Source organism: Amblyomma americanum, chromosome 2 (genome assembly GCF_052857255.1).
Source record: "Amblyomma americanum isolate KBUSLIRL-KWMA chromosome 2, ASM5285725v1, whole genome shotgun sequence".
Lineage (NCBI taxonomy): Eukaryota > Metazoa > Arthropoda > Arachnida > Ixodida > Ixodidae > Amblyomma > Amblyomma americanum.
In genome coordinates, this window is record NC_135498.1 from 40,449,224 (window position 1) to 40,467,428 (window position 18,205).

General features: G+C 46.3%; 1 protein-coding gene across 1 annotated transcript in view; it reads right to left on the reverse strand.

The window, feature by feature from the left end:
• Positions 1 to 664: 664 nt before the first annotated feature.
• AdoR (Adenosine receptor) overlaps positions 665 to 18,205 on the reverse strand; it is a 113,395-nt gene continuing 95,854 nt past the window's right edge. Inside the window, exon 2 of the mRNA XM_077654012.1 lies at positions 665 to 3,423. Within this exon, the coding sequence (XP_077510138.1) occupies positions 2,575 to 3,423 (849 nt within the window). The 3' untranslated portion in view covers positions 665 to 2,574. The remainder of the gene's footprint in view (positions 3,424 to 18,205) is intronic.

Sequence of the window (18,205 nt, forward strand, 5' to 3'; positions counted from 1 at the left end):
AGGTGAGGAGATGTCTTATGCTAACTAATGCTAACGCTAACTCGTGCTAACGCATACTCTGCCGCAAGAATCGCATTGGTCGTTTGTGCATTTTTTTACCTGAGAATTTTAACGGAATGACTTGTTACAGCGTCTTTAGGAATTTAGACGTTCCGAAGGTACGTTGGAATATAGGAAGTAGATAAGCACTCATACGGCGCAGAAATAATTATATCGGAAAGTAACTATCTTTAACATATAGCAAGATTTCTGATGAACCTATCTGCGACGTTATTATAGCGCAGGACAACGTGGGATCTATTAGCAAGGGTGTTCTATAAATATACAATATCAGATTTAACTGCTATTAAAGCATGTGTCATGTTTGATTATTCTTTCCTTCGCCGTCTTTGTTAGTTTCATGATTTGTTCTGGCTGTCTGTTTTATGCCAAAGTCTTGTTTTCATGTCATAGCTCAGACATCACCAGCCTGCTTTGGCGAGAGCTGTTACAAGGCAGAACCTTGCTATTAAGGCGGCGTGTCAAAGTAGCGTGCAACAAAATGACGTAATTATTTTCTTAACCACCGAACATGTTTATTCAGAACAAGGCAAAACAAACTGATAGGCGTACTTACGTTGCTGTGATCATCCCTCCTTCGAATGAATTAACAAATGGCACTGAGGACATGATGAGAGCTTTAATTGGAACGCAAGAAGGCAGCATAGCCAGTGTGACAGCAACAAAACACAAACTTTATAAAAATTGACATATTGTATAAATTACTTTGGAATTATTTGGTGTTCTTTTTGTTTTCTCGCGTAATTTCTGTGACTCGTTAAGTAACTGAGTGACACATATGAACATTTAATAACAGCAAGAAGGGTTGCACGATTATGCATCACTATCAAGCTATGATGGGAGACATAAAAGAGATGTCAACAATGTGGTACCCGTACGTTATTGGCATAATTGTGTCCGAGGTTGCAAACGAAAAAAAAAAACATGTGAGAGATCAACGTTATGAAGTGTGCCCTGACACTGACGTACGTACACAGGCGGTATGTGACGACATAGATGATGAGCGTATAGTTAATGATTTAATATTGCACAAATGCATGATCTGCAAAGTGCCGTGAAGTTCTTAGATACGTAGATAAGACAATGAGCACACGATCGTCATGTAGCAGGAGAAATTAAAAGTGATCAAAATAGTGATTGCTATTTTTCCAGATGGTCGTAGGTTTATGGTCATTTTGAATTCTATCACAATCACCTGAACGAAAATTTTTGCAAGGTTAAAACATCTTTTAGCTTTCGAGCTATATAGTTTGAACACTTCAATTTTCCTGTATAAAAACTGCTCTTATTTCCATGCCTTCTTTCAAATTCTTGCTTTGGTCTGTTTTGCACCCGTTTGTGTCTCCATGGCAACAGTAATCGCCACCTGCCAAAGTTCTCATTATAGAACAAGGTAAAATGGAGGATTGTTGGGCCACTTGGTTAATGATTCAAGACTGAAAACGGAGCGAAAAACAAGACAAGATAGAGAGAAGCAACACACACAGCACTTGTCCCGTTTTTCGCGCCGTTTTCAGTCTAGAACAAGGTAGTTACAAACAAATAACACTGATAACACAGTAACATGCGCTGACATATACGCATACTCAGACATTAACACCTGTAGTTTTTCGTGACAAATACATCATTTAAAGTGACGTATTACACGAGCCATATGGCTAAGAACATGAAAAATAACTGACTACATATCTCAACCGTTCTTGGGTGCCCATTCGTCACACATCAGCATCTGTCTTTCTACATGTCTTCGTACAATAGACAGTTATTTCAAGCAGCATTCTTTAGTGCACACAAGCACGCACCACGCATAAACGATACTCACATCATACACGTATTAGCGGAATATAATTCAACCACTCATTTAAAAGCCGTAAGTAGAGCCTGTTCTGAAAGATGTACACAGATACCGGCGTATATCCACAAGCAATGGCACAGAAATACCACGCGGGAATGTTGCATGTTTATGCTGGTTCCCGCACGTTCCAACGGCACAACCTCGGATCACTTCTTTTATACACTCGGTTGTCGCTGGTAAAGCGGCACATCATCGTTCTTCAAAAGTCTTAGGATCAGTGACGGGTTTACCCTCGTTACTCGAGAGCTGAATATGGATTCAAGAACCCACGCACGCCTTAACTCATGATGTTAAATGGTCGTTCTACAGCTTGATGACACAACTACGAACACGCTGTAAACTCTCGGCTGGTCAGAAGAAAATGTTACGGCTGCCAGCCTGTCATGGTTTCAGCTGAGGTGATTCTTGGGCCACTTGGCAGTCGTAGATATTGACGAGGTGTTAACAACCACGCGAGAAATCGACGAACACAGCGCTGTGTTTGTTTGTCCAGTTCTCACGAATTTTGTCTTTACGAGCCACAGCACTCTGTCAAGGGTTGCCTGCACTGTGCACCGTGCCAGTTCTTGGCCATTGCCCGATGCCCTCAAGGCTCAAGGTTCGGGTAACAGGAGTTCACGGAAACGCGCACTTTTTTGGTAGAAGTCTTCCGCACTCCCTCAAAGCACCGGCGGAGCGCTCTCGCCGACAACGACCCGGTGACAGTTACCGTCCGAGGCCCGATGGACGGGCGGTGTGCCGGCGTTGCGGTAGAAGAGCAAGAAGTCGGCCAGGGGCGCCGGCGACTTGCACCTTAGCAGCCTCCTGAAGGCGTCGCGGAAGTCGCTCATGCGGTACGCGTACAGCAGCGGGTTCAGGGCCGAGTTGGCGTGCGACAGTATGATGAGGAAGTCGAAGAGCCAGTGCGGCGGGTCGCAGTCGAGGCAGAAGGCCTTGACGCAGTTGAGTGTGTACAGTGGGAACCAGCAAATCATGAAGAATAGCACGATAGACAGCAAAGCCTTGGCGGTGCGCACTTCGCGCTTGTGCTGCTGGCTGTGATGGTGGCTCAGGTGTAGCGGGAAGCAGTGGGAACAGTCGCTGTTGCAACGGTGCACCCGGCGGCCTCCTTGAGAACTCTCGCTACTTTTCCTCCCGTGGTCTGTCCTGAGGTGTCCCAACTCCTTGATGTGTCCGTTGCCCAGCATGGTTGACCTCACCCCGTCGTGGGTATCGCTGTGCCTCTTGTTCTTCTTGTAGTGAGTTCCGTTATGGCCCAAGATGGCGTCCTGGTTGTTGTCGTGCGCGAGCCCGTTCTGTCTGTAGCCTGTCGGTGTCCGCTGTGGGCTCGGCTGGTGCAGACCTGCGTCGATGTGGGGACACTGGGCCGGTTCACTCAGGTTGGGCGTTTCCTTCAGCGCTGCGCCGCACAGCGCTTCGTCGGACCGGTTGTTGTTTGCGCCTCCTCGTGACGGCGTCCCCTCGTGGTCGCACCGCACGGCGTCCCCGAACACGGTTATCTGACGAAGCTGCAAAAGAGAAAAAAATAAAGACCTAAATACTCGTTTCGATGCGTTACACGGTTTGGGGAATGTAGCGGGGGGGGGGGGGGTGCGTATGATACGGGGTCAACAAAATTCTTGCTCCTGCAAAATGGCCCGAAACAAATCTGCGACTGTTAATGAGTCAAACTTATAAACGCAAAAATATATGAACATCATAAACATCAAAAACTTGTTCGCAACAAATTTTAAACAGTTTTCGCTAATTACTTTTTGATTGCGCTTTTGAGACAAAAGATAATTTTCTTTTGTGGTGAGATTTTAGTCTTATGCATAATATGAAGGTTCATCTCTGGTGTCGCGCTGCTTGTGACAGATTTTAGCGAACGAACGTCTACATGCCCTGCTTAAAGAAATATTCTTAGCACCGGAAAAGTGTGCAGCGGTCGCATTCACACGCAAATCTGTTTTCCGCTGCCCGATAACGCCACACGGAGCGGAGATACATTGTCTCGCACCACAGATTCTTGGGCATTATTGTTGACCGTGGTTTGTCTTGGTCGAGGCACATCCATATGCTAAAGGAAAGACTGACTAGTGTTTGCCATGTCCACGCCGAAACCCGGTCATTATGTCCGGGTAAAGGGAATTGCTCCCTAGATACCACTCAAGCCTCACCAACACCATTCGCTCCGTAACTTTTCCAACACAGCTTGCAAGGGCAAGTTATCACGCAACCGCAGTTTGATGTGGCGAAACGGAATTGAGATAAAGGCATTCAGAGTCATAAATCTGCAAAGAAGTGTCACTTGCGCAGCTGCTTTTTGATACGGAGGGCCTCTGTAAGAAGCCTAGCCTTTACATTGACACTCCTGCCCAGAATTGTCACTGTCACAAAAGAGTTGTTTGTTTGTCGCACCGTAGTGAGTTAATGCAACACCGCCAAGAGCGGCTCAAGTGCATCCAAAAGAAGACCAACAATATGTGCTGTTGGAGTGCTCATAAAAGAAAGAAAGCAGCACCCGCATGAATTAACAAGTTGTTTCAGCATATCTTTCACTTGCTGATTTTCGGGCTTGTCGATGTTATCAGCTGCAGTTGCAACCCAAGTGGGGTGTGCCACGGTGTCGGATTTTGATGGTAGAGCAGGCCGTTCAACTTCAGGGAAGGTCGATATTACAACCGCATTTGACTGAGCCTTTGCGACGACTTGTGTCACTGCAGCAGGTGTAACATGTTTTTTAGGCTCATGCTGCTGTGTCAACTGAGTTGACGCTAGCTGCGATGTTGGCTTATCTGAACTAGGCTCGATTTGCTACTCCGGGCGTCTACGTCGAAAGCGACGCTTGCGTCTACAAATAGACGCAGCCACTTCTTGATGCGTTGAATTGTCTTTCACTATTTTGTACAGTATTCTTTCGCTCTTCATTTTGGACAGTTTTTAGCCGTCGATTCATGGGGCACCCGAGCAGTTGGCGCACTTAATAGTCTCCGTTTGACAAGTGTCATGCTGGTGCTTCCCACCGCGTCTCCGGCAAGATATACCTCGTTTCTGCAAACAGCACTTGTGTGTCCAATCTTGTTGCATTTGTGGCACTGAACGGGCCGCTCTCTGAGGACTTACTGCTGGGCGCTTGGCTGCAGCGTTGGCAAGCAGCCCAGGCAACGCGGGCGTTCTCGCGTTTTTTGAGTGACACGGGCCTCGACTCGCGGTTGTGATGCCATCAGATGTGCGTGAACATACTCCCATCTCCCTTCACGTCACATCGTCACCCATCACGACCCTCTTTCTTCTCCTCCTCCCCTTCCCCAGTGCAGAGTAGCAGGCCTGATCTCAATCTTTCTGGCCGACCTCCCTGCCTTCGTTTCATTAAATTTATCTATCTATCTATTAGCAAAAAAAACTGAGACAACGGACAAAGGTGGAGACACATATGGCGATTATCAAGCGCTACTAGCAACCGTTTTATTGCGGTGCAACGCAGAGAATGTAAAGAAAAGTATCAGAATAAGCAAAGACAGCGGTCAGTACAGACACACACATCACTCAACCGCAGTTTGATGTGGCATAAATGAGTTGATATAAAGGCATTCCGAATCATAAATCTGCAAAGAAGTGTCACTCGCGCAGCAATCAGAGAGGCAGCTTTTTGATGTGGAAGGCCTCTAAAAGAAGCCAAGCGTTTACATTGACACTCCTGCCCAGCTAATTCGCGTTATCAAATCGAGACCTACACGTGCTTACACTGCAATGTCCGTCATCAGTGCGCATGCTCATGTTTTCTTTTATATTATCTGCATTGCACCGAAATAAAACGGTTGATAGTATAGCGCCTGTTAATCGCCCTATGTATCTCCTCCGCTGTCTGTTTTTTGCCCTAATCTCTTAACATAATGCAACACCAACTATCCCGACAGCACACCCTTTTGGAGTCTACATGCTTTTTCTGAGAAATGAAAAGCTGAACTGAAGACGCTCGATACACGGTGAGAATAGGACTCGGGTTTTGCGCCACTTGTCTATCTTTTGCCTACCGCTCTCCTGGCTAATAAAAGTCTAAGTGAATATCTTCACGGTTATCCTGGGCGTCGTCAAGATATTCAAGGAAAAGGGCGACGGTCTGCAGTTCACATCTCAATTACCGCAGTCAGGCTCCGTCCAGTTCCCAGACTTGAGGATTGATTGCCGCGCGAGTGGAGTGTGCTGGGAGTATAGCCCAAGAACGAAAAAGCCCCTCCTCAATCACAGTTCTGGTCATTCGAAATTGGTAAAGGCCGGCATTGCTACTTCTTGCCTAAAAGCCTCCTTCTCGAAATGCTGCTGCCACAAGGTTTAGCAAGCTTCCTGGGACAAATGCGCAGGCTAAAGGAAGCAGGTTTTCCTGATCAGACTCTGGCTAGAGTCACTGAAATGACCTTGGCCAGGACAGGAAGGTCCGGGGTCATCGTGAAAGAGAACGGCGCGGAAAAACGCATGGCAGGAATTCCCTGCGTCCACGGCATTTCGCATCGCCTAAAGAAAGTGGGGGGCGAGGTACGGGGCAAAAGTTGTTTTCACCGCGAAGAACAAGCTCGGTGGTGTGTGCAGTGATGCGCGCAAAAAGCTTGAGCATGGCGGCGACCGCGCAAAGAGTAATTGCACGATAGCCCACAGAAAGAGGCTCACAAATTGTGACAAAGGCGTTGTGTATCGCGTTCCGCTTTCATGTGGTAAGAATTACATCGGCCAGTCTGGTCGATGTATCAATGAGCGTCTAGAGGAACACCGCAGATCATTGAAAGGTGCTGTGGCCTCCAACCTCGCATTGCACTGTGTAGGGGTTGCAAAGATTGCTTTCCTCACCCGGACAGGACAAGTATCTTGTTCAGGCACAGTGATAAGGCATGCCGGGAGCTGATAGAAGCTTACTTGGTTAAAAAAAAAAGAGGCAGGCGCGTGTGCCGCATCCCCGTCGGTCAGCCTGCAGGATAAGGAAGTACCTTTTCTGCGCAGTTTCTCGAGTGCGAGCAGAGACAGTACGGGGGCTTGGCCTGATGCGATTGCTTTCGTTTTCCTGTTGTTGTTGTGTTCCTATATTACTCAGGAATGAAATGTCATTGGTTTTTTTGCAAGCGTAAAAATCGGTTGTTGCGTTTCCTTTTTTTGTTTTCTTACGCCTATAAAGCTTCCTTTCTGTGAATAAAAATTCAGTTGATAGTCAGCGCTTGTGCTGTGTCTCCTCGTTCGGTTTTGTCCTCGTTTTTTGCGCTGGTAAGTATGAGTTTACACGAACTAGCCCAACTTTATGTTATTATTAACTCCGAAACTACTTTGCCGCACCTACTGCAGACATCCCCTGTAACACAGCGGCCCCCGGCCGGGTTCTTTGGAAGGCTTGCTTGGCTTGGTTTGGCTTTGCTGGAATTATGACACCCGCTTCCGCCTGCAACTAACAGGTAACGCCTACACTCGCAATTCGTGTGCTTATTAGCACCAAACTTGTCTGCGTGCCTAACTCTTTCCAATCCCTCCATATTTTTTTAAACTGCCGCCAGTTCATTTTCCCGCCATTCATTTCAATCCCATTTCACTTATCTTCTATGGCATTAGGTATACTATTCGAAAAGGAAAAAAAAATCTGAGCCAGTAATAAGCTTTACTGGTGTCCCTTGCAAAAAGCGTTGGCGGCATCCAGGCCCGTACCGCTGCTTTTTCAAAGGCCCCGCCTCTTTTGAGGCAGTAATCCCGTTGGCGTGCTTCCAGACAGGAGTCAGTTTAGAAACCGCCCACTTCCCAAAGCTAGAACGTTGCCGGCGGTATTGATAATCTGGCGAGCAAAATAAATTTCATAACAGAGTCATGTTACAGGAAGCGGAAAGTCCACATTTCCTCATTCCCTTCTTGCGACAGCGGAAGAGATCCGACACCGGACCCAAATGATTTATTTTTGTTTTTTTGGCGCCTTCAGTAAATCATGGTCTCAGACATGGCAGTCTATAAGGTTCCCCTTTGCTCCTGGAAATATTGCTCCTGGAAATACAGATGCCGTGAGTGGCGACTGCAAAGTATTTATTTTTCTTCCCATGAATCCGTGAAAGTATGGGTGACGACGCAAAAACACACAAGAAAACTGCTTCTGGGGAATCGATAAGTCGTCGCTTCTTCAGCAAATGCAAATAAAGCGCGTTTCACTGCTCGTGAAGCGACGAAGTCTCACTGGCAAATCCATTCTTAACAAAAGCGATGTCAACGAGCTTTCTCTCTGATATAGTAGCGCAGCTGCGACTCTACATCCATGCGAGTATCGATCATCTGCGTCCCACGCCCACCAATCTCTGTCTTCGGGCACTGTTAGCTCTGACTAAACATGTTTGCGTTATGAGAAGATGTCAGCGAATTCGGGTCGCCGGAAACCTTCTCCGACAAACGGCGCACATTTGTCTGCGCACAGACGCGCAACGTCCGCGCAAAGTGCGGCTGTCAAGTTTGGTAGAGACGTCTAAGGGAGACAGCAGGCACAGCCAGTCGTCGAGTCGATGTTGTCCAACTAGAAACTCCCTTATTCTCGCTGTTGCGAGGGTATAAGACGCATCCGCTTTTGTTAATATATGGTGTGTCTGCATATGTATATGTATATGCATATCGATATGTATATGCATATGTATATGAAGCCGCCGCGCTGGCTCAGTGGTTATGGCGCCCGACTGCTGACCCAAAAGACGCGGGTTCGATCCCGGCCTCGGCGGTCGAATTTCGGTGGAGGCGAAATTCGAGAGGCCCGTGCACTGTGCGATGTCAGTGCACTTTAAAGAACCCCAGGTGGTCGAAATTTCCGGAGCCCTTCACTACGGCGCCCCTCATAGCCTTAGTCGCTTTAGGACGTTAAACCCCCGTAAATCATAAATCAAATCAAGCATATGTTTATGGAGTATATGTCGAGTCTGCAAGGGAAAAAGAACTTAAGCGATGGCCGTATCGGGGCCGCAGTGTGTAATGAAAAATAAATGACACTCTAAGGACAAATATGTCTATATGGGATTAGAAAGAGGGCAAACTGTCTTTAGCGCACTCGCTTTTATAAAATGGCGTGCGCTGAAGGACAGCTTACACTCTTTTTACGCCTTTCTGTTTAGAGTGTAACTGGCTGCTGCTGGTAAACTGCTCTGAAAAAAAAAATTGAAGGAGACACTTAAGCTCCGCCTTAAGGGTATGACGTGATAGCGTAGTGGGTTAGTTTCCAGATATGCGGAAGGTCATTCTCTACTTCACATTCATAGATCATTGGGAGTTCTCACACCCCTCCTGGCGCAAGTGGTGCAGCGGTTAAGCGATGTGCCACTGCCCTGCGGTGGCAGGTGCTCCCAGCGGTGGGCGTTGTGCGACCCAGGTTTTTCAGAAAGGTTGAAATGCGGGCCAGTTGGTTCATAGTAACTTGGAAAAAAAACCAGTCACAAAAGACAAGGGACAAGAGTAGGAGTGTCCACGCCACGACGACTGGACTATCAGCTGATCAGGTTTTTTCTTCATGAGCGGCCAATCATTCAACGGCCACCTGCCACGGTGGGCAGTTTGTTTACTCTCCGGTAGGCAGGTAGTGAAGACGCCGCAAGGTCACGTGTCCTAGGCGGCCCACAGTGCCGCTCAGGTTGCTCTCTGGAGACCACCTGCCAGAGTCATACCCGTGATTTCTCGCTCACAACGACGGCACCGGATCTTCTGGTGAACGGGGTCTTTTACTCTAGCGCATTAAAAATGTAATGACGAAAGCTTTAGAAGAGGAACCTGCCGCGGTGCCCCACCGGTCGTTGAGTTCGACTGCTGGGCAGGAGGTATCTGGTTCGATTCCGGGCCCGACGGCCGCATTTCGATGGGCGTGAGATTCAGAAACGCTCGCACGTGTCCTGAGACTTTGGTGCACGTTGAAGAACCAGAGCTCGTGTTAATTAAACTGAATTTCTTCTCCGCATAGTAGCTCACTGCCCGCATTGCTCCTTTGAAACTAAATTTTCCTATAAATTATAACCAAATGCCATACCGGCGGAGAAAGGAAGAGTGAAAAACAACGGAAAATGTGCTACAAGGGTGTTTCGTAGAAACAACAAATTTATACATGCACACATGGCACTCTTCAGCATATGCTACAAGAGCACCAAGTTCCCGCTTTTTCATGGCTGCTCATCACGATTCAAGTGCCTGTGCTCGTTCTTGGCATAGGCATGCCTTTCATGTCTGTTATCTTCAATGTTACATGGCTATCTCCACGTTACTGGTTGAGTGCGAGCCACCAGCATTATCCTGCTTCCGAAGCAACTTATTTACGGCTTTGGAGCCAAGATCATTTTCTCAACTGTAAACGCGGTCATTGTTTCAACTTCAGCGCGTTGCGACGCTCAGTTTCCTTTCCACACTTCCATGTAAGGCTATTGTAACAAAGGCTATCCATTGCAAAGGCTATCGTTGATTTGTGAGGGTATCAGCTTGATGTAAGGGTATCCCGGATGCTCAGCTTTTGATCTCCCTCGCCGGCATAGCGCGGCGTAATTCCGCATTGCTCATTTTAGTATAAAAAAGCGGCCTTCAGTACGAAGCAAGTTTCCAAAGGATGCTGCATCGAGGCATCCTAGTAAGGACGACATTCTCTTTGGGAGGGGCTACAGAGGCTCGACGTTGAGGCGACGCTGCGGGCTGGTGTGGATGCGGGCATGTCGTATATTGGTGAAAAAAAAGCTAAGAAAAATGATGGCACTAAACCCAACAGGGAGCCCCTTATTACTGCGCTGGCAAGATCTTGGCTTAGAGAAGCGATGCATTTTTCCCTGTTCCGAATTCTTCGAGAGTCTTCCTTTCAATTGATAGCATTCTCAGGATGAAAAAATACGTCTTCGAAGCGACAGCCATACTATTGAAAGGCATATCTAAAGACTATCACAAACAAACGTGGGAAAGGGAAGTAATAATTAATCATTTGCGGGACTTCCCACCAGGCCTGTATAGCTCGAGTTTCGTTTGTCCAGCAAGTGAGGCATCGCTATTTCTAAAATGACATAGGCTTCGCATTCGTCCCTGCACATGCCCGAGAGCGCTCCTACGTAAAGGAAGCATGTACAGTAGAAAGAGTGAAGAGCACCTTCTCCAGTCAGGACCCGCACGCCACACTAAACCTACTCCGCGTCCCCCGCGAGTACGTTGAGGATGGTGTTTGCGGCTCGTATTCCCCGGACTTGAGGCGGCGCGTGCCCGTCGCGGACGCATGATAGAACATACTTTTTTTGTATACTGAAAGACATATGAAGACAATTTTTTTAAATGTACTGTTTGTAAGCCAAAAAGTAAAAAAAAACCGACAATACAAAGGACCCAACATATTTGTTTAACTTTATCAGATGTTACTTCTTATGAGCAGGGTTTGACGGAATGCAGAACCTATGTGAAAAAGTCTTGAGGGCACTCAAGTCTGCTTACGCGCAAAAATGCGAAGGCATGGTACTTTCTAGAACGCGGGTTTTTTTCACTTCGCCTGTAGGCATTGCATTTCTATTCATTTTATTCCATCATTATTAATTTTTTGTTGACTTAATGTTTAGTTTTGTGTTTTTAGTATTTATTTTTGTTCTTTCTTTAACTTTTTAGTTTTTCTTAAACTTCTTATCTCGTTTTTGTTTTCATTTATAACTTTTTATCTTTTAATTTTGCTTTATATTATTAACTAATTACAATTAATAACAAATGAACTAATTACTAATCACCCATTACTTCGTAGTTGCTATGAGTATATGGGTTATAGCAATTATGCCATTGATGACGTCTTATTAGTGTCGAGTTGTGGTGCTCGGGCATCAAGCTGCCATCTACTTACTACTTTAAGCCACTGGGTTACGATTTGCGTTGCTATATATGGAGGCCGTCATCTTGGATTCTATCCGTGGAATCAGCATAACTCGGAGGCTCGACACGTGACCAGTAGAGTTAACGTTCTATAATGTGTCGGTAATAAAATTCGCCTATAGGCTGGAGGGAACTACGTCACTACAACGGCTAATTCCCATTGGCTGCAGGAAAGTGACGTCAGCAAAGCGGAGAATTCGTTTTGGCTGGAGGAAAGACACGTTATCAGACCGAAAGTGACTTTCGGTAAAGGCATTAACAGCTTCTAATGCTACCGCATTGCCAACACATAGGGTAATTCGGTGACCCTGCGAATTTTATACTCTCTCTAATGATATACACCATACTGTTCCCCTGTTTCTGACGATCACACAGTTTTTAGAAAGTGACGGCCCCTCTTCTTCCGGTTTGAATATCTCGTTGTCCGTCCTTCCGTTCTCCGCGAAATCTGTCGGTCCGGTATACGGTATATATCACTGTCTGTCAGGTGTAAAAGTCGTGCCACTTAGTCTCGACATTCGTTTAAAATTTGTGGGCCAACCGTCTGCCGAAGAATGTCTCGGATGTGTCATGCGATTTAGCGTTTTGTGCAGCATAAATTTCTTAGTTAAGTTAGAGCACAGCTCGCGGCAGGGATTCGAACCGGTGACATATGTACCTCTAATTTCACGCTTGACTAATCTGCATATGAAATTTGCGGCTCAACCGTTTGTTGCTGACTGTTCGTGCTGGTGGCATACGATTTCGCGTTTCGCGCAACATAAACTTACTAGTTGAATTAGTCTAGCTCGCGGCAGGGATTCCGCCAACCTATGTTAGGCCTGTTAACGCTCTATATTCGATCGCTGTCTCACCATCGGCTCATTTTTTTCCCCCGATAAGGCTTTCAGTGCTATGACCTGAAGCCTAACCAAAAGAAACTAAACTAGCAACATTAACGGCACAAAGTTCGAAATTCAAGCTTTAATATTTCTGACAAATATTTAAAAAACGCGATTAGGCAAAACTTATTGTGCTCTTTATATAGATTAAGGTAGGGAGTTAGTGTGTAGTATTCTCGGTTGAAGCATACACAAATACCGATGCGCTTAAAAAACGCCGGGTTCTTTTAATTTTTCCTTCTTGAAACAAACCGAGCGCAGAAAGACCGCCTTTCGAGAAAAAATATCGATCCCCTTTTCGTATCGATCCTGAAATATGCATTTACTGGCGGAAACTAGCATCGTAACAACCCTTTCTTCACAGATATTTTCTACCCAGTTTTCTCTTCTCCTGAACTGCGACAGCCGTCGTCAAAGTGTACATGCAGAGACGTTCGATAAACGTGCTAATAAAATTTCTGCGCCTAACAGCGTGAGGTTATTCCTTCGAGTCAATACCTCGATGACTTCGCTTTCCTTCGTATTTGAAATTTTACAGTGCGGAACCCGGGAGCGTAGCTTCCGTGAAGTTCTGCGTCTACAGCACATTCCTTTGTTCTTTCGCCAGCGCATTTCCACCTTTTCCAACAGCTAACTTAAGGGCACCTCTCCTGAACTATCGCTTGTATCTCTACTGCGTTCCTGTCTTTAACAACCTATACCGTCATGCCACTCGCATGTTGTTTCCAATTGACACAACGTAGAAGAATGCCCCGCGTTGTTAAGAAGACACCAGTGAATCTCTGCACTTATAATTGAAGTATCCTTACGTAAACTTCCCTGGAGGCTCAAAGCCCACCAGTGACCTCTTTGACCTGAGCCCAGCCCTTTGTAGATGCGCTGACGTGACGTCATCGGCGGCTTCTGTAAGAGCCCGCCCTTCTAGTCTTACGCCCCTGCAATCAATCTTAGCCCAAGGCGGAGATAACAAACACTGCAATGACGGGACGTCGGCAGCGATTGGGAAGCGTCCGGTCTTGCAAATGTCCAGTTCCCTACATGCCAAGGAGCTACTCGTTCGTTCAGTTCGCGCAAGCGTCTGGGTGAAGCATCTGCAGTAGGAAGCATGGCAAGGGTGGAGGAAAAGTGGGAACAAAAGGATTCCCGTGTTCCGCCCATTTTCACCCAAAGCAAACCAGTGAAATACACGTATAAAAGCAAGTTCTATATACGACGAAATAACGGGAACAGTGTCCGCTGAACCGGATACTGGCAGTTGATATAGATGCGAACAGGGAATGGTGGGAGGACAGAGGGGGGGGGGGGGGGGGGGGGGCGAAGGAGGGTCTCACTTCCGACTGCTACAGAAACTGTCGATAGGAAGAATGGAGTTGGCCCGGCCAAATATAGAGACAGCAATGCCAGAACAAACCAAGCGTTCACTGAGCGAGCTCGTCTCACGGACCCAAGAAAAAGTGACAGGCTGTCTGGCACGGCGTTTTAGTTTGCTATCGCAATGGTGTATATTTGTCCTTTATTTTTTTTCTTTATCTTTTATGTCATGCAGTTTCACGTAACACAGAGGTCCGTAGAGCGAGTGAACTTGCTCGCCCTGTTCGCAGACCGAAACCAAGCCTATTTTACGATTTCGGGCTACGAAAGGTTGTAAGACTAGGAGAGGAAGCGCAAGCCCGTTTTACGATTCCAGGCGAATAGAAGACAAGAAAACTTAATCACAGAGAAACAAATGCTCCGCCAGCTGTGACCTTAGCCGCTTCATCCGGAGTGTAGCCAGACTCATGGCCAGATATATAATATAATATAATTGGTTTTGGGGGGAAAGGAAATGGCGCAGTATCTGTCTCATATATCGTTGGACACCTGAACCGCGCCGTAAGGGAAGGGATAAAGGAGGGAGTGAAAGAAGAACTCATGGCCAGATGCTTTCCAATTTTCGGTCTTACTCAAGTGTCTTGAATTGGTGCGTGTTGTGCAGCTAAAAACTGTCAGGCTTGTGCGCACTATTAAAAGACTTTCGAGCCACTCCCCCCGTCAGGCTCAGCTGGCATAAATTTAAAAGCTTGTACCACTTTTGAGTTGCTAATTTTTGTGTGCGCGTGTCTCGACTGCAAACTGAAGCGTGAATTTATTTATTTATTTATTTATTTATTTATTTATTTATTTATTTATTTATTTATTTATTTATTTATTTATTTATTTATTTATTTATTACAAGTATCTACAGCACCCATGTGGCATAACTGTAAGGGGATTAACAGGATATTCTATCACACACAAAGAAGATATTGGGATCATGTCAGCAAGGTAACACAACATAAGAAAACAAGAAGAAATGAATTCACAGCCAATTAGTATCAACGGAAACATAACATAAGGAACATCAAGTTATCATTAAATAACTATTTGAAAATTGGGTGCGCGAACCACATCATTCGGAAGATTATTCCAGTCAAGAATCGTATTAGGGAAAAATGAGTACTTGAATACATTACTATGGCATTGATAACTCTTAATCTCGTGCTAATAGTTGTGTTCAGGCATCGACTGTACTGATTGCTTGCTTAGTAAGCAGGAAGGCGGAGTCATTTACTGATTACTGCACCCTCTATCTAAATTTGATGTAGAGATAACAGTTCGAGCTTTGCAGCACTTAAGATACAATTAGATCTCTGATAAGGTTAAGCGAAGCGCTTTGAAAGGCGCAAGTTCATTGTCATGCAGAGGAAAATAAGTAATGCGTTATGAAATTGTAGCATTAGAACATTCAACGGTGTAACTAAAATGATATGACATCGCAAATCAGGTCGATAAATCTCATTCATACCAGGATAGTTACTTCAAACCTCACTATTATCCCAGATATGAAGCAATTAGTGCCTTCCAAAGCTGCAGTTGAACGAAATGCCCATTCGTGAATGCATACGCGACCCGCCGCAGTGGCTCAGTGGCCAGGGTGCTCGACTACTGATCCGGAGTTCCCGGGTTCGAACCCGACCGCGGCGGCTGCGGTTTTATGGAGGAAAAACGCTAAGGCGCCCGTGTGCTGTGCGATGTCAGTGCACGTTAAAGATCCCCAGGTGGTCAAAATTATTCCGGAGCCCTCCACTACGGCACCTCTTTATTCCTTTCTTCTTTCACTCCCTCGTTTATCCCTACCCTTACGGCGCGGTTCAGGTGTTCAACGATATATGAGACAGATGCTGTGCCATTTCCTTTCCCCCCAAAACCAATTATTATTAGAATGCAGACGCCGATCACAAACGCGCAGCTTTAACACGCGCTGCCTGGCAATGACTTCGATTCGTAGTCGACGATAAATAAAGCCTGGATGTCCGGGGAAAACAAAGGGACATTAGAAGCTCCGTGCAATATACCCAGCAAATCCTTCCGCTGGAAAAAAAAGTAAAAACAATAAACGCATCGTCGGGCTAAATTTAGGCGCTTTCTTGAAGCCGGTCGGATGCCTCGTAAACTGTTTCATTCACTTGGTGTCCTGCGTCATCCGCTTCTCTTCCTTCCGCAAGGGCGCCATTTCCGGCACAGGCTGAAGCGCTGACAGCAGAAAACTCCGCATTTGTTTACACCGCGACCGCTGACCCACTTCTCTGGGTCGTTCCCCCGATGGGTGTCATTGTCTCGGCGGTCAAAGTTACTCTGCAGGGATCGGGCACCAAGTGGTGCATAATGGAAGAGCGCCGTTAAATTAAATGCTCCCTTATCATGCGCTGTGAGCAATATTCAGCGGAAGTGATAAAATCAGGCGGCTTAAGTTGGCTCAAAACTTTCCACCGAGAAAAAAGGTCAGCCCGCCGAGGCGGCTTAGTGACTATAGCTTTCGGCCGGTGAGTATATATATGCTCGACGGTTCCATTTCGCCCGCGTCGGCCGCATTTCGATTCGTCTGTATACTTATATTTTAGCGTGGGCTGAAAACCTTAGGTTGTCTCAGCTCCTTCGGAGTTTTCCACCAACATAGCTCGTACATTATGTCGGTCAGTCATTCAGTCCGGTCGTTCTGTCCAGTCGGTCAATCCACGGAACCAGGCAGCCAGCCAGTCAGTCCAGTCAGCCCAGTCAGTCAATCTGGTCAGTTAGTCTAATCAGCCAGTTCAGTCAGTTATATATTCCGGTCAGGCAGACCAACTAGTCACATAGTCCAGTCAGCCGGTCCATCAATGAGTCCATCAGTTTAATTAGTCATTCTTTCCCGTCAGTCATTTAGTCAAGTCAGTCAGCCAGGCAGTCCAGTCAGTCAGTTCGGCAGTCAGTGAGTGAGTCAGCCAGCCAGCTAGTCCAGTGAGTCAGTCATTCATTCAGTGCACCCAGTTGTCAGTCTGATCAGTCTGCCAGTACAGTCAATCCGATCAGTAATTCACTTCGGTGAGTCATTCATTCCACTCAATCATCAGCCTTCGGTCCAATCAGTCAGGCATTTAATGCAGTCAATAAAAAACTCAGTCAGTCAGTCAGTCAGTCAGTCTGTCAGTCAGTCAGTCAGTCAGTCAGTCAGTCAGTCAGTCAGTCAGTCAGTCAGTCAGTCAGTCAGTCAGTCAGTCAGTCAGTCAGTCAGTCAGTCAGTCAGTCAGTCAGTCAGTCAGTCAGTCGAGTCGGTCGTCAGTTCAATCAGTCAGTCAGTGACTCAGTCCATCCAGTTATTCAGTCCTGTCAATCACTCAGTCCATCCAGTTATTCAGTCCAGTCAGTCAGCCACCAGTCAAGCCAGCCACAAGTTGTCAGCCATTTAGTCCAGTCAGTTTTTTTAGTCGGTCGGTCGATTAGCTAACTGCTTGTATGTTCCATGCAGTAACACTTCCACTTAGTAGTGATGGTTCTGATGTCATACAGGCAGTTTGAGCAGTGAGGAGACCGAGAATATGCTTATCAGAAGAAAACACAAAGAATTCGGCGCCAGTATAGATTACAAGAAGCATAGCTCCCCTCAGGTCGAATGCCTTGGTGTGTGACAGAGCGGCATTTATGCCAGCTGAACGTGCATGACGCACATCAGCCAAATGCACACAACTTCCATCGAGCTCTGCATAATTTTACTTTCAAACACGCGCACTTTAAACGGCTTGATAGCCTCGGCAAGTAGATTGATTAGTGGTATCCAGTGAGGAAAACGATAATGCAGTACAGAACAGGCGCCTTCCATGTTCTTCTACGCGACTTCTTGCGTTTTTCAGCTTCTTTTCCCAATAACTTGGGGTGTATTGAGAAGAGTTCTCTTTCTGCTTCTGCAGTTGTTTTTATTTGCAATATTCGCACAATGAATGACTGGCTGTCCCATGAGGATTTTTTTTCGTTGTAATTGTCGCATATGCAAACGCATTTGTTTTGTGATAAAAGCGCAGTGCAAGAACAACAACTAAAATATTAAGAGCTCTTCATTCATGATGAATTCAGCCTATTACACATGATTTCGTTTTCTTTGTTAAGACGCAGCCAGATGCAGCTCAGCCGCTTCGACTTGGCTATTTTATTGCTTCGGCGCCGGCGATGGCGATGGCAGCAGCAATCTATGGAAGTTTTCTCAAGGACAGAAGCTTCTAAAACGGTTTCC